We start from the raw sequence: 21,893 nt of genomic DNA, 5'->3' as shown, positions 1-21,893 counted from the left end.
TCTGAATTCTGCCTTATACAAGTTTGATTGGTTGTTTTACTTTATCATGTCAATTAGCAAATGCTTCCTGCATATTTTGGAGAAAATTTTGATTTGATAAAGGTCACCAAAGGTTTAGTGAAACAATAGTCATCTGATTGTGATTACTCTCTAGAATATAGTATTCACAAAATTAGAATTATTGTTCCAAATTATGGATGATTTATTATTGCTTGCTGGATTCCAGTGACAATTAACTTATCCATGAATTATACAAATTATCCTAACCGTTTAGACATAATAGACTGTTGAACAATATGCAATTACGGTTTATAAGATTGACTAAAATCTTGGTACATATGAGTGTAAAAGCGAATGGAACATGTATACAAATATATGGCTTACTGTCACTTTTTCACTAGGTTTTTTGTTTGTCTCACCTGCGATGAAAGTTGCAGAATGGGAGACTAGGTATTACTATCCCGCGGCAGCAACAAGGGCATTAATTATTTATTTAAAGCATTATATTTCATAAGGTAGAGGACCTGAATACTTCACACCTAATGTATACAGATATCTTATTTTACAAAGTTTCTGTCTGTCATTTAGACCTCATTTTCCTGGTTCAGTGACTGCTTGAAAACAATTTACTGCGATTTTGTCAAGTGAAATACTCAGCTATTAATAGTATATAGGTTAACTTCATTTGGTAGAGGAGTTCCTTGCATTGTCTAGAGCTGATAGTCAAAACACTGTCAGCCAATCAGAAGACATGTTTCATCCAAAAATAAATTACTGGAATTATCAACTAGTTGAAAAAATGTTATTATTTGAGAGTAATAAAACTAATATTTGATCATTTTATTATGATTAATAGCGTGCAGTTATTACTTTTATAATTATTAAGGATAACACTAATTTTAATTAAACATTTAGTTTTACAAAATTATCTAGATTAAAATTCTAACGCAACAATAACCAAAGCATTGTTTCATTTTGATGAGAATTTTGTAACAAAAGATTCATCATTTTGACCAATAGTTCATTTCCCCCTGCACTATTTTTATAGGAATAATTATTTTCATCGGTGATACTTTGTTCTGCAGAAGATTGAGCAGATTGGAATCTATGTATTTATTTGAATTTGATAGAATCACTATCTAAAACTGTGACAGAACTGAGAGCAATCACTTTTCCGAAGCTGTAAATACCATATAGATTAAGTTGACAAAGTCTAGATTGTAATGGGCAAATGATTTGAAGCCTAGCAAGTATTCTAGAGATGCTGTAGAAACTAATGTCATTCGTAATGGTACAATATTCTATAGATCACAGAATAATAATAGAATGGCAGAAACCTTTAAACCTGACATATTAAATTTGATTAATAATGTTATACAATTCTGGTTATATGTCTGTCAGGTTATTAATATAGTTGAGAGATACAATTATAAAGAAAGAAATAGGTTCTGTTCTGACTTTGGACATTTGAGTACTGCTTGTTGACTGTTAGTTTCCTATGGTATCATTTACCTAGTATCAATGCTTCAAAATGAGGTTATTCAACCTATGAGAAAAGTATGTTTAAAACTGTCAAAGCACTACTAACTTTAATGACTTGATTGTTATCTCTACAAGAGTACCTCAGTAGAATTTCTTTCCAATTGAACTGAGTACTGCTGACACTATAGCTTTGTTTGGGACAGATTTTATTTATTGACTAGAAAAAAAGAGAGATTAAATTGATTATTTTTCAGTAAAATCAGTAACAGCAATGGAAGTAACAGACAATATAATACTACCTTAGTCATTTATGTGCACTATTAAAAGTTTAGAAGAACTTTACAAATACATTAGGGACTAATGTTGTATTCTGTACTTCAATCTTGAACTTGTCAATATGTGTCACAACATGCTTGAAGCCTTCTGTCTGTCAAACATCTCTCTCATTGTGATGTCTCTTTGGTTCACTGAAATCCTTTTCTTGTACAGCTCTGTGTCCAGCTGCTTACAATTGAATGTGCGTTGCATTTTCATGAATGCCTCAGACTGTTGTTAGACCAATGATACTTTTGCCATATTTATGGTAATTACCCTAAGTATTTATTTATGTACTCCGATTTCTGTGCATTAAAAGTTAAGTTGTACTTTACAAATACATTTGGTGATGTTCCAGTCGCTTTGTTCTTCTGTTTATTGTGTAGTTGAAGAGGAATAGTCAGGTTAACAGCATTACAGAATGTTTGATCATCTAAGTAACAAAAAGTAGTAAAGTAGCAAAGAAACATATAGGTAATAAACATTCCTATTCTTTATCTATATCACCTCTTATTATTGTTTTCTAGAGTGCCTGTTTCATTTTTAATAGACTATAAAAAAACATCTAAGTAGATAACAATAGAAGGCCTTGGTGTAGTGGTTAGTGCATCAGACTTCTAACACAAAGGTTCCTGGTTCCATCCTTTCTGGGGAGAAAATTTTAGGTACTTAATTTTCAGCTCTCCCTTGACATCATTTGCGAATATGGTCTTGAAGAAACAATGAAAGTCAGTCGTAAGGGTATGATAAATGGCTGACCCGTGTTATGAGAGAGTCATATTTCTTGCACGTAAAAGACACTCTTGCTAATGCCACTACAAGGCAGCACTTGTATCGGCATAGTGGAAAGGGATTAATATAAGTTGTAATAACTTGTTTCCCAATCCACTGTAAATAAATATGTTTAAACTAATCTGGTAAACTAATATCTGTATCAACTCACAAAACTGCATGTGATGTTGTATTTATTCAATATTAATAACATATTTTCAATTGGTGCAATATAAATACTGGTACTGGTTTACATAACAAATATTTAAGCATTGTTTCTATTGAAATTTGCATTTTTAGTGTGTATTTGTTTACTCATAAAATAAATTTAAGATTTTGAACATTGTCATTTTCCAGTTTTTATTTGTCAAGCACACACAAAAAACCCCAGTGACCTGTTTTTATGCTTTTGTCTGTGGTCCTTTGGTTTAACTCAAAAACACATTACGTAATACCACTACTGATATTTGGATTTAGAAACTTTTGGTCTAAAGTGTTACTGCTGAAGGTTGTTCCTGAAGGTTATTCCTGAAGCATATGTCATTCACACTGGAATTGTCCATGTATACCACATAAAATCTGTTTGATCACTAGATAAATCTGTTTCAACATTTGAGCATAATTATTGTAACAAGTACAAACGAATTACTACCTGTAGTTTATAATCATTACTATAAATACAGGTATCGGGTTATTAATCAATGCATGTATAAACAGATGCAGTTCAGCTTAATCATTAACCAGAAGATTTCATCTTAGAACTGTCAAGAAGAAACTTTTGTAGTTTGGAAAAAACATGGTTTTGTAATGGTTATGTGAAGATTAGATCAGCAGTTCAATTATCTCTGATGTATTCTATATAGTTAACTTATTGGCATTGAATTAGTTAAGACATTACAGTGTTTACAGCATATTTCCTAATTATCACCATGCAAGTTTTGAAAGAGAAACAGCCTGCATGGTAACTGTCTGTCAGTGGAATGTGTTTTATGAACTAGTAACCACTGTCCTGACAACACAGAAAAAAATTATTCTGATCCCCAATTTGAAAACAAAAAAATGTTCTGGTCATGTAGATGACAAATAAAAAATATTCTGAATCCAGATTTTCCTCATACGTTTGTAGTGTTAAATTGTGAAGAAAAAAACAATTTGATTGATTTAAAATGCATCAAAAAACTAAAATAAAATGTTTGACCCCGACAAAACCCATACCCTCTTGAAGTTACATGGTTGCACCCTTACAAGTCTTTTCTGGTAACATCTGGTCACCTAATATGGGCATGCAGGCCATTCTAATTTCCACAGAGTATGAACATACTGTTTGTCTTTATGTAATGTTCACTTTATTCAATCAAAAACTTTATCAAAGGTATTACTCATATATGATATTCCTGTAAAGCGAATTTAAATTATTTTTCATCAGTATTTGTAGTTTTCAGAAATGAACAATTTGCGGTTTTTACTTTCCTCAAGAGAGTGTGGATTTCTGTTGCATTATAATTCAATTATATGTGCCGACTCTGAGGTATGATTGCTATTTATACTGATAGTTTTATATGTCTTTATATGACGATGGAGACAAATAACTGAAATCTGCAGGTCACAGAGTAATACAAGTTATTTGCATATATATTGTAATATTAAAGTTAATGATATTGATAATCACAAAATTGTCTGAAATAAATTGTTAACTAGATGATAAATGAAAAGTACAAATGTATAGCAACAGTTATTGGTAGTGGTATTTATATTATATTTCATGAATTTAAAAGGGGGAGGGCATTGATCCTATATCCACACTATTTGAACTCTGGTGGATAGTTGTCTCATTAGCAATCCATCTCAATATCTTGATATGTTTATCAAAGAGGTGACATTCCTTACAAACAGAAAATCTTCTGCAACTGACTAATGATAAAGGGTTAAAATATAAAAAAGAAGATGTGGTATGATTGCCAATGAGACAACTATCCACAAAAGACCAAAATGACACAAGAGCATAGTCTAGAGTATGATTAATCTTTCAATCCAACGTGCAATTGTTCAATTATTTTACATGTTTATACATAGTAACGGCACTTAGCAAGTTCTATGGTTGAGTCTATGTTCTCTCCTTTTCCAACTTTGGGCTTTTCTATCTGCTGGCATCCTTGTCATGTATTAAGTCTGCCTGTTTTGAATTGTGGTTTGTTGTGAAATATTCAAAGTATATACAGCGAAACCTGACTAAACCGAATCCTGTATAAACCGAAAACCTGTATATACCAAACATGTTTGTAAGCACCATCATATGAAATCATATGCGTTGTGAACCTGATAAAACCGAGCATCGGCCAAAACCAAACAAAATCTTAATTAAGTCCCATTGAGGTTCGGTTTAAACAGGTTTTACTGTACTATGCTATTAAAAGTAAGACATTTAACAATCCTTTCCTGTATAAGATCATCACATACTGATTTCTATAAGTAAAGTGTAGCTGTTTTGTTTCCTTTATCAATAAATTTTAATTGTGATATTTACAACAGATACAATTAGACTTCACTCCCTTAGCATCCCTTGTCAGATCTGATTTCGTTAATTTTTTGTCTATACGCTGTGAAAAGATTCCTTTGGGGGAAATTATTTTTACGAATATGAATCAATACAGAGCATATCCATTTCTTAGGAAGTTTTTCTGTTAAGACATTAAAACATTGGTTCCTGAGTGACTAGCGAGACATTCATCATCATGTACAAATTGTGATTTGATTTGCATTAATTGGTCAATCTTTGGTCTAGATCTGTATATATTGAGTCTTATTTACTTTTTGTGATTGTTTACCATTAATTATCAGGATTGAGTGATGGTTGGTGTTTACTTCCATTTTTATGTGTATTGGCTTTATGTGATGGGAGCCAGATTTTGGGGAGAAAGCTGCTGGAGTGCCCAGAGAGAACAAACAACTTGGAATCCTAAGTCAATTAAGATTGGAGGAATGAGCTGGGACTTACAGCCAGAACCTCAGTGTCTACAGGCTAGTGTTAATGTAGATGAGCCATGACAGTTCTTTGACTGAGGCCACTCTAATTATCATGCGGCTATCGTGGCAGACAGTTCTTTGACTGAGGCCACTCTCATTATCATGCGGCTAATGTGGCATATCTTTGACTGAGGCCACTCTAACTATCATGCGGCTATCGTGGCAGATCTTGACTGAGGCCACTCTAATTATCATGTGGCTATCGTGTCAGATCCAGCACTTTTCATAAGGATCTTATGTCTTAGGGGTCCCATCGTTGTCCACATCAATCTTAGTTAATCCACAACTCATTCAAAAAGACTTGATACTCCAACCTTTCATTGATCTATAGGACCATATTTTTGAATGTTTTGGGTGATTTAAAGGGTTTCCCCAAGCCAATAAATGGAAATTAGCAATTCAGCAAAGCTCAAGCGACAGAAAAGAAATGAATATATATTTAATGTAAGTTTTAACCAACCTACTGATAAAAGAAAAAACTGAGTTGTAATCTAAAAATAAATGTTTATATAGCAGTTTTAAATAACATTACTTTCCTTACTGACAGACTTCTACCCACCAGTGCATTGTGACAATGACATTATCTATATTTAGTAGCAATATTTCATCGAATATTTGATCATTCTCTTTATAATTCCCAATATGGCTGCATTGGCGATCGGTGAAAAGAAACAAAATTTGATTGTAATTGTTTTGATGTGATAAAATATGACGTCAATCTGTCCAACACTTTGTGGTAGCTCATCATGACTTTGGTTTAATGACATTTTTAATTCTATTTCCTGATTCAGATTTCCCACATGTGATCATTTTGAAAGCGTTTTCTCATTTAGATATATCTTATTTGTGCTTTTGGTTGTGTTACACAACAGATTTATATAGAATCTACTAAAGTGCATTACCAAAAAAGGGCAAGGAAATTTTACTGCATTCCTATTTTTTGCTATACTTTGAACTTGAGAATATTCAGATTTTTTTTTACATGACAGATCATTTTCATTAGAACATTATCCTAAAAAAAAAGATAGGTCCAGTGAATATTACATGTGACTAGATATGAAAATAGATAAGAATGTTCTTTCACAAAAGATGAATTTATGTTCACAGCTATCTTTACAATAATAGTATTTTTATGCCCCACCTACGATAGTAGAGGGGCATTATGTTTTCTGGTCTGTGCCTTTGTCCGTCCGTCTGTCCGTTCGTCCGTCCGCTTCAGGTTATAGTTTTTGGTCAATGTAGTTTTTGAAGAAGTTGAAGTCCAATCAACTTGAAACTTAGTACACTTGTTCCCCATGATATGATCTTTCTAATTTTAATGCCAAATTATAGTTTTGACCCCAATTTCATGGTCCACTGAACATAGAAAATGATAGTGCGAAGAGCAAACATATTCAGAAAAAAAATGTTAATGAAATATGAAGATACACTGCTTGTACTAGACCTTCTCAATTTTTACCATGCTTAGCTCACAAGGTGAAACACAACTGAAAGACATATCTTGGATTCTGACTTACCCAGACACACTGTTCAGACTGGAAGCTCATTAGTCTTACGGTAACTCTGTAATTCTAAATCTTACATGTTAGAAGAAGCATCTTCACTAGCCAAGGCTTACAATCCAGTTCCTCTAACCCTGTTTCATAAGCCTTGGCTATCAAAGGTTCCTCTAACCCTGCATTTCAATTCAATTCAAAGCTTTATTTATAGTCGGCTTGTTACATAAAAAATAAACATATGTTATGAAACATGCCGACTATAAATAAAGCTTTGAATTGAATTTGAACTGGATCGTAAGCCTTGGCAAGCAAAGGTGAAGAAGATTCAGCAAATACTAAATTTAAAGTCCTTTGTTTGGGAATCAGACCCTCCTGCAGTTGTGACATACATGCTACCATGAGATTACGCAGGTAGTTATAACAATACCTCCTGCAGTTGTCACATACATGCTACCATGAGATTACGCAGGTAGTTATAACAATACCTCCTGCAGTTGTCACATACATGCTACCATGAGATTACGCAGGTAGTTATAACAATACCCTCCTGCAGTTGTCACATACATGCTACCATGAGATTACGTGGGTAGTTATAACAATACCCTCCTGCAGTTGTCACATACATGCTACCATGAGATTACTCAGGTAGTTATAACAATACCTCCTGCAGTTGTGACATACATGCTACCATGAGATTACTCAGGTAGTTATAACAATACCTCCTGCAGTTGTCACATACATGCTACCATGAGATTACTCAGGTAGTTATAACAATACCCTCCTGCAGTTGTCACATACATGCTACCATGAGATTACGTGGGTAGTTATAACAATACCCTCCTGCAGTTGTCACATACATGCTACCATGAGATTATGTAACAAAAAATATGTTCCGGCGTGACATTTGTTCCGCTGGAACAAATTTCATAGGAAATATGTTCCGCCAGAACTGATATCACAGAAAATATGTTCCAGCACTGTAACATTTGTTCCAGAACTAATTTTTTGACCAAATATGAAATAAGGTCTGGAACAAATATCATAGCTCCATGAATTTTGTTCCAGTTAATATTAAAAGTTTTAAATAGTTCCTGCGATATTAGTTTAAGACCAATATGTACATATTTCAAAGAAATCAATGAATAAGTTCTTCTCAAACCTATTTTCACTGAAATAAGTACCTTTGCAACATATTGCACAGCGAAACATTTTCTTGTTACATTTAAATTATAAAGCAAGCTAAATGCTGTACTGAGTGTGCTGGCATGGGATACATGTGCAATTGAAGGCATGACTGTAAAGTTCTACAGGATAAAGCGATGGTAATTTATCATAATTTGTATCTGTGTTATATGTGGTATTCCTCCTTGGTTCCTGTTAACTGTTATGGCCCTGTTTCTAGTCATACACGTACTTGGCATGGAACAGTTTCAAAAGAGTGTGTCTTTTGTTTCTTCTTGTTTTTTTGGAATCATTACCGGTAATCAGTTATTTTGTCCTTTTCAAATTAGTTCATATGTTCATGTTCATCTTTGACTTTATTTTTTTCTGAAAGATTTTTCTTATCCTTCTCTTTCTGGCTCAAAGTGGGACCGTCATTTTGATATTTTTTACGTTTATAATTAAACATTTGCTATAGTCCAAAAGATTCTTATTAGATGATTTACATTTTTCATTTGTTATGTTATCAATACATGTATATTAATGCACTTGAATGATAACTTTAAACTCATTGATGACAAATGTTCAGTATATATGATAACCTGTTTAACCAGTGGAACATATTTCACAGACTAGGAACTTATTTTACCAGGTGAGGAACAAATTTCATAAACCCAGAACTTATTTCACCAGGTAAGGAACAAATCTCATAAACCTGGAACAAATTTCACCAACCCGGTACTTATTTCACCAGGTAAAGTATGGAACTTATTTCATAGAGATGGAACAAATTATATTGAAATTATCTATGAAAAAAGTTCTCCCAGAACATATTTCCTGTGATATTAGTTCCACTGGAACTTTTTTCACAGGAACAAATTTTGGCTCACAATTACGTGGGTAGTTATAACAATACCCTCCTGCAGTTGTCACATACATGCTACCATGAGATTACTCAGGTAGTTATAACAATACCTCCTGCAGTTGTGACATACATGCTACCATGAGATTACTCAGGTAGTTATAACAATACCTCCTGCAGTTGTCACATACATGCTACCATGAGATTACTCAGGTAGTTATAACAATACCCTCCTGCAGTTGTCACATACATGCTACCATGAGATTACGTGGGTAGTTATAACAATACCCTCCTGCAGTTGTGACATACATGCTACCATGAGATTACGCAGGTAGTTATAACAATACCTCCTGCAGTTGTCACATACATGCTACCATGAGATTACACAGGTAGTTATAACAATACCCTCCTGCAGTTGTCACATACATGCTACCATGAGATTACGTGGGTAGTTATAACAATACCCTCCTGCAGTTGTCACATACATGCTACCATGAGATTACTCAGGTAGTTATAACAATACCTCCTGCAGTTGTGACATACATGCTACCATGAGATTACTCAGGTAGTTATAACAATACCTCCTGCAGTTGTCACATACATGCTACCATGAGATTACTCAGGTAGTTATAACAATACCCTCCTGCAGTTGTCACATACATGCTACCATGAGATTACGTGGGTAGTTATAACAATACCCTCCTGCAGTTGTCACATACATGCTACCATGAGATTACGTGGGTAGTTATAACAATACCCTCCTGCAGTTGTCACATACATGCTACCATGAGATTACTCAGGTAGTTATAACAATACCCTCCTGCAGTTGTCACATACATGCTACCATGAGATTACATGGGTAGTTATAACAATACCCTCCTGCAGTTGTCACATACATGCTACCATGAGATTACGTGGGTAGTTATAACAATACCCTCCTGCAGTTGTCACATACATGCTACCATGAGATTACTCAGGTAGTTATAACAATACCTCCTGCAGTTGTGACATACATGCTACCATGAGATTACGCAGGTAGTTATAACAATACCTCCTGCAGTTGTCACATACATGCTACCATGAGATTACTCAGGTAGTTATAACAATACCTCCTACAGTTGTGACATACATGCTACCATGAGATTACTCAGGTAGTTATAACAATACCCTCCTGCAGTTGTCACATACATGCTACCATGAGATTACTCATGTAGTTATAACAATACCCTCCTGCAGTTGTGACATACATGCTACCATGAGATTACTCAGGTAGTTATAACAATACCCTCCTACAGTTGTGACATACATGCTACCATGAGATTACTCAGGTAGTTATAACAATACCTCCTGCAGTTGTGACATACATGCTACCATGAGATTACGCAGGTAGTTATAACAATACCCTCCTGCAGTTGTCACATACATGCTACCATGAGATTACTCAGGTAGTTATAACAATACCCTCCTGCAGTTGTGACATACATGCTACCATGAGATTACGCAGGTAGTTATAACAATACCCTCCTGCAGTTGTGACATACATGCTACCATGAGATTACGCAGGTAGTTATAACAATACCCTCCTGCAGTTGTGACATACATGCTACCATGAGATTACTCAGGTAGTTATAACAATACCCTCCTGCAGTTGTGACATACATGCTACCATGAGATTACTCAGGTAGTTATAACAATACCCTCCTGCAGTTGTCACATACATGCTACCATGAGATTACGCAGGTAGTTATAACAATACCTCCTGCAGTTGTCACATACATGCTACCATGAGATTACTCAGGTAGTTATAACAATACCTCCTACAGTTGTGACATACATGCTACCATGAGATTACTCAGGTAGTTATAACAATACCCTCCTGCAGTTGTGACATACATGCTACCATGAGATTACGCAGGTAGTTATAACAATACCCTCCTGCAGTTGTCACATACATGCTACCATGAGATTACTCAGGTAGTTATAACAATACCCTCCTGCAGTTGTGACATACATGCTACCATGAGATTACTCAGGTAGTTATAACAATACCCTCCTGCAGTTGTCACATACATGCTACCATGAGATTACTCAGGTAGTTATAACAATACCCTCCTGCAGTTGTCACATACATGCTACCATGAGATTACTCAGGTAGTTATAACAATACCCTCCTGCAGTTGTCACATACATGCTACCATGAGATTACTCAGGTAGTTATAACAATACCCTCCTGCAGTTGTCACATACATGCTACCATGAGATTACTCAGGTAGTTATAACAATACCTCCTACAGTTGTGACATACATGCTACCATGAGATTACTCAGGTAGTTATAACAATACCCTCCTGCAGTTGTGACATACATGCTACCATGAGATTACGCAGGTAGTTAGAACAATACCCTCCTGCAGTTGTGACATACATGCTACCATGAGATTACGCAGGTAGTTATAACAATACCCTCCTGCAGTTGTGACATACATGCTACCATGAGATTACGCAGGTAGTTATAACAATACCCTCCTGCAGTTGTGACATATATGCTACCATGAGATTAAGCAGGTAGTTATAACAATCAGCAGCAGGATTGCTTTAATATAATTCTGTAAAATTCTTCACCAGTTTTTCATTTTACTGCTTTAAAATCCTATAAAGTGATTATTTTTATTGTTATTTTTTTCAGTTATTTTACCACGATTGGCAGCAATGGCCTCAGCTAACAACCATATGGCAGAGGAAAAGAAGAAAAGAGAAATAGCATTGGAATTATTTGAAGCCTACAGTTCTATGTCATGTTGTGGTATCCTTTATCAACAGGTTAAATAAGGTTCAAGGTCAAATTCATTGTTTTTCAACATTATATATATATATATACGTATAAATAATATGTGCATATTTAAAAAAACATAGTCTTTCAAAATTAAGATGGATTTTCAATTAAAAGAGTTATTTAATAGTATGTTTTGTATGACCATAAACAGCAAAAGTAACTAACATTGATTTTTCTCCTTTGAAATTATTCTTTTGAAAGATTTGATATATGGAATTCGCTGAAAAACAAATTAAAAAGATGTATTCTATTTTGTGACAACTGTCTGCTATATAAATGACATAGAATATTACTTAAAGTAAGCAGTTAAGAGATGTCTTTTGATGAGTAAGAGGGTTTTTTAAAGTAATTGTCAATCTTTTGAAAATAATGATTTTAGTAAGATCTCATTTATACAATGGAATTCAGGGAAAAAAGAATCTGTAATATTTTAATTATAGAAAAAAATGTCAATCTTTTGAAAATAATGATTTTAGTAAGATCTCATTTATACAATGGAATTCAGGGAAAAAAGAATCTGTAATATTTTAATTATAGAAAAAAATGTCAATCTTTTGAAAATAATGATTTTAGTAAGATCTCATTTATACAATGGAATTCAGGGAAAAAAGAATCTGTAATATTTTAATTATAGAAAAAAATGTCAATCTTTTGAAAATAATGATTTTAGTAAGATCTCATTTATACAATGGAATTCAGGGAAAAAAGAATCTGTAATATTTTAATTATAGAAAAAAATGTCAATCTTTTGAAAATAATGATTTTAGTAAGATCTCATTTATACAATGGAATTCAGAGAAAAAAGAATCTGTAATATTTTAATTATAGAAAAAAATGTCAATCTTTTGAAAATAATGATTTTAGTAAGATCTCAATTATACAATGGAATTCAGGGAAAAAAGAATCTGTAATATTTTAATTATAGAAAAAAAAAAAATTATACATTTGTTTAGTTTTGTACTAAGAAATTGATTATTTTTTCTCTTATAAATGATTATATCCTTAACCTGTACAAAGTAATGAATGACCAGTTGGTACGAGAGACTATGTTACCAGGGTTACGTTGTTTACAACACGACATGGTACAGATAGCACCAGAACACGAGGAGGTCATCCAATCAATGATCAGAGATTACGAGACCAAAATGGAACTCTCTAGATCTGACAGGTAATAAATATAGTGGAGTGTTCATGCTTTCGGTGTTTAATCCAACAAAAAAACGTAGACATCTCAAATAATGTAAAGATGTCTTATTATTATAAAAACAGGAGATGTTATAGGATTGCCAATGAAGAAACTTCTTATTAACTATAGAATAACTAATTAAAGAATTCAAATAGAGAAAAATATTCAACAAGTGACCTAACAACACATTAATTCACGAATGCGCATAGAACATGAGTTAATTATCAGTGTTGTTCGGTCACAAGTTGAATATTTTTCAATATTTGAGTTCTTTGATTAGTTATTCTTTTTATTATACGACCGCAAATTTTGAAAAAATTTTCGTCGTATATTGCTATCACGTTGGCGTCGGCGTCGTCGTCGTCGTCGTCGTCCGGCGTCCGAATACTTTTAGTTTTCGCACTCTAACTTTAGTAAAAGTGAATGGAAATCTATGAAATTTTAACACAAGGTTTATGACCACAAAAGGAAGGTTGGTATTGATTTTGGGAGTTTTGGTCCCAACATTTTAAGAATTAGGGGCCAAAAAGGGCCCAAATAAGCATTTTCTTGGTTTTCGCACTATAACTTTAGTTTAAGTTAATAGAAATCTATGAAATTTTGACACAAGGTTTATGATCACAAAAGAACGGTTGGGATTGATTTTGGGAGTTTTGGTCTCAACAGTTTAGGAATTAGGGGCCAAAAAAGGGCCCAAATAAGCATTATTCTTGGTTTTCGCACAATAACATTAGTTTAAGTAAATAGAAATCAATGAAATTTAAACACAATGTTAATGACTACAAAAGGAAGGTTGGTATTGATTTTGGGAGTTTAGGTCCCAACAGTTTAGGAATTAGGGGCCAAAAAGGGACCCAAATAAGCATTTTTCTTGGTTTTCGCACCATAACGTTAGTATAAGTATATAGAAATCTATGAAATTTAAACACAAGGTTTATGACCATAAAAGAAAGGTTGGGTTTGATTTTGGGAGTTTTGGTCCCAACATAATAAGAGGCCCAAAGGGTCCAAAATTAAACTTTTGTTTGATTTCATCAAAATTGAATAATTGGGGTTCTTTGATATGCTGAATCTAACTGTCATGTATGTAGATTCTTAACTTTTGGTCCCGTTTTCAAATTGGTCTACATTAAGGTCCAAAGGGTCCAAAATTAAACTTAGTTTGATTTTGACAAAAAATGAATCAGTTAGGTTCTTTGATATGCTGAATCTAAAAATGTACTTAGATTCTTGATTATTGGCCCAGTTTTCAAGTTGGTCCAAATCGGGGTCCAAAATTAAACTTTGTTTGATTTCATCAAAAATTGAATAAATGGGGTTCTTTGATATACCAAATCTAACTGTGTATGTAGATTCTTCATTTTTGGTCCTGTTTTCAAATTGGTCTACACTAAAGTCCAAAGGGTCCAAAATTAAACTTAGTCTGATTTTAACAAAAATTGAAATCTTGAAGTTCTTTGATATGCTGAATCCAAAAATGTACTTAGATTTTTTATTATGGGCCCAGTTTTCAAGTTGGTCCAAATCAGGATCTAAAATTATTATATTAAGTATTGTGCAATAGCAAGTCTTTTCAATTGCACAGTATTGCGCAATGGCAAGAAATATCTAATTGCACAATATTGTGAAATATCAAATTTTTTTTTAATTAGAGTTATCTTTCTTTGTCCAGAATAGTAAGCAAGAAATATCTAATTGCAAAATATTGTGCAATAGCAAGATCTTTTTTAATTGGAGTTATCTTTCTTTGTCCAGAATCAACTTAAATCTTTGTTATATACAATATACAATGTATATTCACTTTTTACTACCAACTGATAAATTAAAATAATCTTTACCATTCAGTGATAACAAGCAGTTTTTTTACATCTTAATATTTTATGATGTATTTAAATGAGTAGTTATTGTTGCAAACTCCATTAGAAATTTTAATTGAGATTAGTTTTGGAATAAGGGAAAGGGGGATGTGATTAAAAAAATTGGATTCAATTTTTCTCATTTGAAATTTCATAAATAAAAAAGAAAATTTCTTCAAACATTTTTTTGAGAGGATTAATATTCAACAGCATAGTGAATTGCTCTAAGAGAAACAAAAATTTTAAGTTCATTAGAACACATTCATTCTGTGTCAGAAACCTATGCTGTGTCAACTATTTAATCACAATCCAAATTTAGAGCTGAATCCAGCTTGAATGTTGTGTCCATACTTGCCCTAACCGTTCAGGGTTCAACCTCTGCGGTCGTATAAAGCTACGCCCTGCGGAGCATCTGGTTACATTGGCAAATGGCTTTTTTTATGAAATTAAAGTAGAAAAAGTAAGGGCTATATCTTTTTCTACACATTCACAATTTGTTTTCCCAAAGAGATAAGGAGATAAGATAGCTGTTGTTGTAACGAAAAATGTTCAAAAGCAAGAAAAATCTCCGATTTAAAACTTTAATTATCCTTTGACTTTAATATAGGTTAATGACTACACATGAATTTAGCGATCAATTTCATGTGATAAAGCTTTTGTTTTGTTGTAAAAACCACTTCTTAGTACAAAAGGGCGCATCAGTATTTTTCTTTTAAAGAAACTTTCCCTACGAACTATACTGGTATTATATGATAAAAAAAAACATTAATTTATTATATTCCAGGACTTATATCTTCTTTATTATTAAAAGTATACAGCCCCCTCATTTAGAAAAGTTGTTTAAAAAACAATGAATATTTTTCCCTTTTAAGTTAAAAAAAAATCTGATGTTTTAAAGTAAATGTTTAGTGTTTATTCATTAAAAAGTAGACTCTAAAATAAGTTTGAGAGAATAATCATAGACACAATGGGACAAAATCATCTTATTTAAGGGAGGGAGGGGGTAGAAACACGGTAAATTTTAAACGATATATATACTGTTTTGGCGAAAGAGGTGGCGGAAAAAATAATTGACCCAGGGGAAACCCTGCTATGACCTTGATTCAAGGCATGAAAGAGTGGTGAAGGTTAAAAATATAGACTTTTTTGTCAGTAAAAGTTCTCTGAGGATAATGTTGCTTCGTATTGTTTACTTTATTTCAAAAAGATCCAAGGAATTTAATATTTCAATGCTAAAATAGTGTAAATCCTTAATACATGCATCTACTGTTCTTACTGAAAGGAAAGCAAACTTTCTGTGAAAGGTTACTTTCCAACTTTAAACATTTGAATCACAACATGTTTAATAGCATCTTTGATCCCATAAGATCATGCATATAGGTATACATGTATGAACAAATACTGATGATTAGTAGTAGTTTATTTGTACTAGTCTGGTGACATGTCCTCCAGCTGGCTACATGTGATCTAGCATAGTTAAATCACTGTACTGTATGGATTATAAAAATAAGACCATGTGAATGATTGTCACTGAGACAACTCTCCACCAGAGACCAAATGACATAGAAGTTAACAAATATAGGTCACCATACAGCCTTCAACAATGAGCAAAACCCATACCCCACTTTATTTCAAGCAGCATATTGGACCTGAAGGATTGTCTACTTTTTGCAGTGTTGTTGAGTTACTGTTACATTTACAAGGATAGCCTCAAGTGAGGACTTCTGTCACAGTAGATTAAAGGGCTTTTGATGGACCAAGTTAAAAGAAAAACTTCTATTCAAAATTAAAAAAAAAAAAACCTTTTTCATTTATGCATTTTACTGATATTGAATTATCTGTTAAGAAATGGTCTTTTGCTATGGTCACTTTTTTAACCACAAACATTTGTTTATTTCAGAAGTTCAAGTTTTGGACAATCGAACACTGGATCAGATGATGTGAAATCTCGAATGATGAGCCGACTGAAGGACACTGCAAACTTATCTAATATATTCACAAGGAAAAAGTGAAAATACAAAAAACACAATACTCGAGTCACAAATATTAATCTAAAAGACACCCTTGGATGCACTTTAAATGGATTGGAGATCTTCTGATTTGAAATTTAAACGATCTGGTATTGTTAGATGTCTTTACTACAGCAGTTGTGTGACGTTTTTATTGAATGTCTTTCAGAAGAGTAGACTGTAGAATGAGCAATATACAACAGACAATTTATTTAAATGCTTTGTTAAAGATTTGCTTTGATATAAAATGTGATATTGCAAATATTGCAAGAAAAGAGAGATAATCCAAGAAGATTGATTATTTTTGTTCCTTAATATTTATTTTCTTAAGCAAATTATTGTTCACAATTTTTTTGATACAGATTGTTTTTTATACATGACCAAAATAGGCATTAATGGCATTTAGTAATTTGCAAATTGATTTTGTTTTTTTGTTTTTACCTCTCAATTCAGTAAGGATTGGTGACGTTTTTGAAATTGAGTAATCTTATTCAGGGGCCAACTTATCCAATCAAGAACAAGTACAATGTACTTTTTGTTTCTCATTTGTGGTTATAGAATTATTATCGTTGATAATATGGAAAATAACAAACTTAAGTGTAGCTAAGCTATATGACAAAGGTCGGATCAAACTAGACGAGACTAGACCACCATAATGACATGTGATAAATCTCTTTTAGGGGAGTCAATACAATTTTGCTTTTTAACATTTTTTTTTTACTTTGAGATATGTTGTAACTTGAGCAGTGATCTTTGAAAAACTTATAAAATAAACCATATGTTTTTGTACTTGTTTTGAAGTATATGTCTAAAAAGTGTGACTTTTATTAATTTCATTGATATTTTTTGACAACTGGTCAACTAAAATTAAGTCAGTATGGCTTTTGGTTTGCATTTAAATGGTTTTTATTTAGTTTTGAATCATGTTTATATTTCATTAAGTATTTTTAGCATAAAAATGCTAATTAGAAATTCAAATCTTAATTATTTTTTTTTTAATTCTACCAGTAGGGTATTTCCAGATGTTTATTATGTGAATTCAATAAACAATTTTCAAATTTGTGCACTTTCCTGTACATTTCCCATGTCACGATGCTTATCTATTATCTTTCTAATACTGTAGTGATAAAGTATGTATCATACAACTATGCATTAACCTTTTGATTGTTAAGTTTTAAAATAATAATAATAATTTATGTAAGACGGGAATAGCCTTTCTATACAAGTGCTTCATTTCTTTTCCTCTTATGTCTACATTATGGTCCTACTAAAGGTACACATTATGGCCCTACTAAAGGTACACATTATGGCCCTACTAAAGGTACACATTATGGCCCTACTAAAGGTACATGAAGTTTGCCTACAATATTATTCATCTTATTCATTCCATTGTTTACTGAACCAAGCTTGTACTTATTTGCTTTGTTAATTTATACTATAGATTTATACATATCTCTTTTATTGACTATACATGTACAACCAATAAACTGTGATCAAATTCATTTGTTTTTATAATATTCAATTGATGTCCTTATGTAACATTACTGAAGGTTATGGACAGTAAAAGCAAACCTGTGTCCTTGATGGCATTCCCATAGGTCAGTGACATTCAATATAAAAGTAAAAAATGTGGTATATATCCTTCAGAAACCAATGGTATTGATCTAGCAACTTAAGGTTATCGTAGGGCCTTCAACAATGAGCAAAACCCATACCACATAGCAAGTTATAAAGGTTTCCATAGGTCATTGACTTTCAATATATGAATTAAGATGTGGAATTATTGCCAATGAGACAATTATCCACTAGAGTCAAGTCGTAGTTTGCTATCAAGGTCATGGTCATGGTACCGCCTTCACCAATGAGAAAAACACATACTGTTTAGCAAAATAAAAACATGATGAATGTTCCCAAAATGACAAAAATTAAAAACAAAAACAAATCAAACGAGAAAACCAACAGCCTGATTTACAAAAATGGTATATTAATAGATCTCTTGAAGTAAACAAATTGATTTGATTGGTTGTATCTCATTATAAATGGATTGATATTGTTTTGTTTGTGAATGAACATGTGCTTCTTGCTTCATTTGACCTTGACAACAATGGCACAGTTCATTGACCCTTAAAATGATTAACGGGTAAAAATTGCTGCAGGCAAAATATCTGAGTGTCTTAACTTGTTTCATTTAACTTATAAATGTAGCAATTAGCTAATTTATCAGTACATGTATCAGAAATTTCAGTGACATCAAATTTTTTAATGAAATCTCAAAAAAGACGACATTTCCAGATAAAACCAGAGAATAGTAAAATAAAACAAAAAATTAGATTTCAGAAGACAAACTTTTTTTTACCAGATTCAGATTAATTTGTATTTTTAGCAGTTTTTAAAAAAAGATACTTATAAAAAAGAAAATGTGGTATAATTGCCAATGAGACAACTCTATACAAGAGACTAAATGACACAGAAACGACCTTCAATGAGCAAAGCCCATACATATAGAATGTGACTGGGTTAAAACATGTCAGAGGGATCCCAACTTAGACATCATAGCAACATTAATGTTTTTTCGGTTTACAAAGTAACCGAAGAGAAAGTGTAAACATCCTGTTAACTGGACAACTATTCTAATATACTCCTTGCATATTTCATTAAGGTGGTCCCTAACACTACACGGAGATAACTCTGTAAAGTCGGATAAACGTTTTAATTACGTTGTGTTGTAAAAGGAATATTAAGCTTCTCAATAATCAAAATTGGTGTTTGTCAAATTGCTATATAACCAGTGTAATTTTTCCAACAAAACGGTTGGTTCAAAATTTTTTTAATTTTCATATTTTTGTCAAAGGGTCAAAGTAAATACTTTGTCAAAATTTTATGAAAATTAAACGAGCCAAATTAATTTTAGTGAAAGTGTTGGGTACCACCTTAATGTGTGTTGCGTGGTTGCTACCTCATTTTAAAAACCTTCATCATTAAGGGACAATTTTATTAGGCAAACCTCTATAGCTTATCAGTTTTCACATGTGTGATAAAAGATGTCACACAACAGTGGAACTAAATTGTGCTCTCTTCTAATACTTTTAACCAACTATCCATGAAAAGGAGGTCAAGGTCAAAGGATCACATCAACAAATGAATAAAAATTAAACTGTCATTCCTGACTTGGTACAGGCTGTCTGGGGAACTCTGTCTGGAGGACATGTAGTCCCTGCAAGGATCCAATATACACAAAATATAGTTTTCCTATTTAACATTAATTAGAGTTTCATAGGACTAAAATCTGCAATCACTAAACCAAGAAACTAGAGGCTCTAAAGAGCTTGTGTCGCTCACCTTGGTCTATGTGCATATTAAACAAAGGACACAAATGGATTCATGACAAAATTGTATTTTGGTGATGGTGATGTGTTTGAAGTTCTTACTTTACTGAACATTCTTGCTTCTTACAATTATATATATAATGAACTTTGCCCATTAGTAACAGAGAAAAATATTTGGTAAAAATTTACATAAATATACCAAATTAATGAAAATTGTTAAAAATTGACTATAAAGGGCAATAACTCCTTTAGGGGTCAATTGACCATTTAGGTCATGTGGATTTATTTGTAGATCTTACTTTGATGAACATTATCGCTGTTTACAGTTTATCGCTATCTATAATAGTATTCAAGATAATAACCAAAAACAGCAAAATTTCTTTAAAAATTACCAATTGGAGGGCAGCAACCCAACAACCGGTTGTCCAATTCATTTGAATATTTCAGGGCAGATATATATTGACTTGATTAACAATTTAACTCCTTGTCAGATTTCCTCTAAATGATTTGGTTTCAGAGTTATAAGCAAAAAACTACATTTCACCCCTGTTCTATTTTTAATCGTAGTGGCCATCTTGGTTGGATGGCCAGGTCATCGGACACATTTTTCAAACAAGGTACCTCAAAGATGATTGTGGCCAAGTTTGAATTAATTTGGCCCAGTAGTTTCAGAGGAGAAGATTTTTGTAAAAGATAACTAAGATTTACGAAAAATGGTTAAAAATTGACTATAAAGGGCAATAACTCCTTAAGGGGTCAACTGACCATTTCGGTCATGTTGACTTATTTGTAAATCTTACTTTGATGAACATTATTGCTGTTTACAGTTTATCTCTATCTATAATAATATTCAAGAAAATAACCAAAAACAGCAAAATTTCCTCAAAATTACCAATTCAGGGGCAGCAACCCAACAACAGGTTGACCGATTCATCTGAAAATTTCAGGGCAGATAGATCTTGACCTGATAAAACATTTTTACTCCATGTCAGATTTCCTCTAAATGTTTTGGTTTTTGAGTTATAAGCCAAAAACTGCATTTTACCCCTATGTTCTATTTTTAGCCGTGGCGGCCATCTTGGTTGGTTGACCGGGTCACACCACACATTTTTTAAACTAGATACCCCAAAGATGATTGTGGCCAAGTTTGGATTAATTTGGCCCAGTAGTTTCAGAGGAGAAGATTTTTGTAAAAGATTACTTAGATTTATGAAAAATGGTTAAAAATTGACTATAAAGGGCAATAACTCCTAAAGAGGTCAACTGACCATTTCGGTCATGTTGACTTATTTGTAAATCGAACTTTGCCGAACATTATTGGTGTTTACAGTTTATCTCTATCTATAATAATATTCAAGATAATAACCAAAAACAGCAAAATTTCCTCAAAATGACCAATTCAGGGGCAGCAACCCAACAACTGGTTGACCGATTCATCTGAAAATTTCAGGGCAGATAGATTTGACCTGATAAACATATTTATCCCATGTCAGATTTCCTCTAAATGCTTTGGTTTTTGAGTTATAAGCCAAAAACTGCATTTTACCCCTATGTTCTATTTTTAGCCGTGG

General features: G+C 32.8%; 1 protein-coding gene across 3 annotated transcripts in view; it reads left to right on the top strand.

Annotated features, from left to right (window-relative positions):
- Positions 1 to 18,498, top strand: part of LOC139524891 (RAB11-binding protein RELCH homolog) — a 64,102-nt gene extending 45,604 nt beyond the window's left edge. Inside the window, exons 25-28 of one of the 3 annotated variants that reach the window (XR_011664875.1) lie at positions 11,799 to 11,915; positions 12,963 to 13,113; positions 16,888 to 18,269; positions 18,342 to 18,498. Coding sequence is in view for 1 of the 3 variants with exons in the window: in XM_071320045.1 (XP_071176146.1) it covers positions 11,799 to 11,915; positions 12,963 to 13,113; positions 16,888 to 16,999 (380 nt within the window). In the remaining 2 variants the exon portion in view is untranslated. Of the gene's footprint in view, positions 1 to 11,798; positions 11,916 to 12,962; positions 13,114 to 16,887 lie in introns of all 3 variants that reach the window. The other 2 variants (XR_011664876.1, XM_071320045.1) reach the window with 2 other exon arrangements.
- The last annotated feature ends 3,395 nt before the right edge of the window (positions 18,499 to 21,893 follow it).

The sequence above is a fragment of the Mytilus edulis genome, chromosome 5 (genome assembly GCF_963676685.1).
Source record: "Mytilus edulis chromosome 5, xbMytEdul2.2, whole genome shotgun sequence".
Taxonomy (NCBI): Eukaryota; Metazoa; Mollusca; class Bivalvia; order Mytilida; family Mytilidae; genus Mytilus; species Mytilus edulis.
Note: the sequence above shows the minus strand (reverse complement) of the source record. Positions and strands in the feature narration are given on the sequence as shown.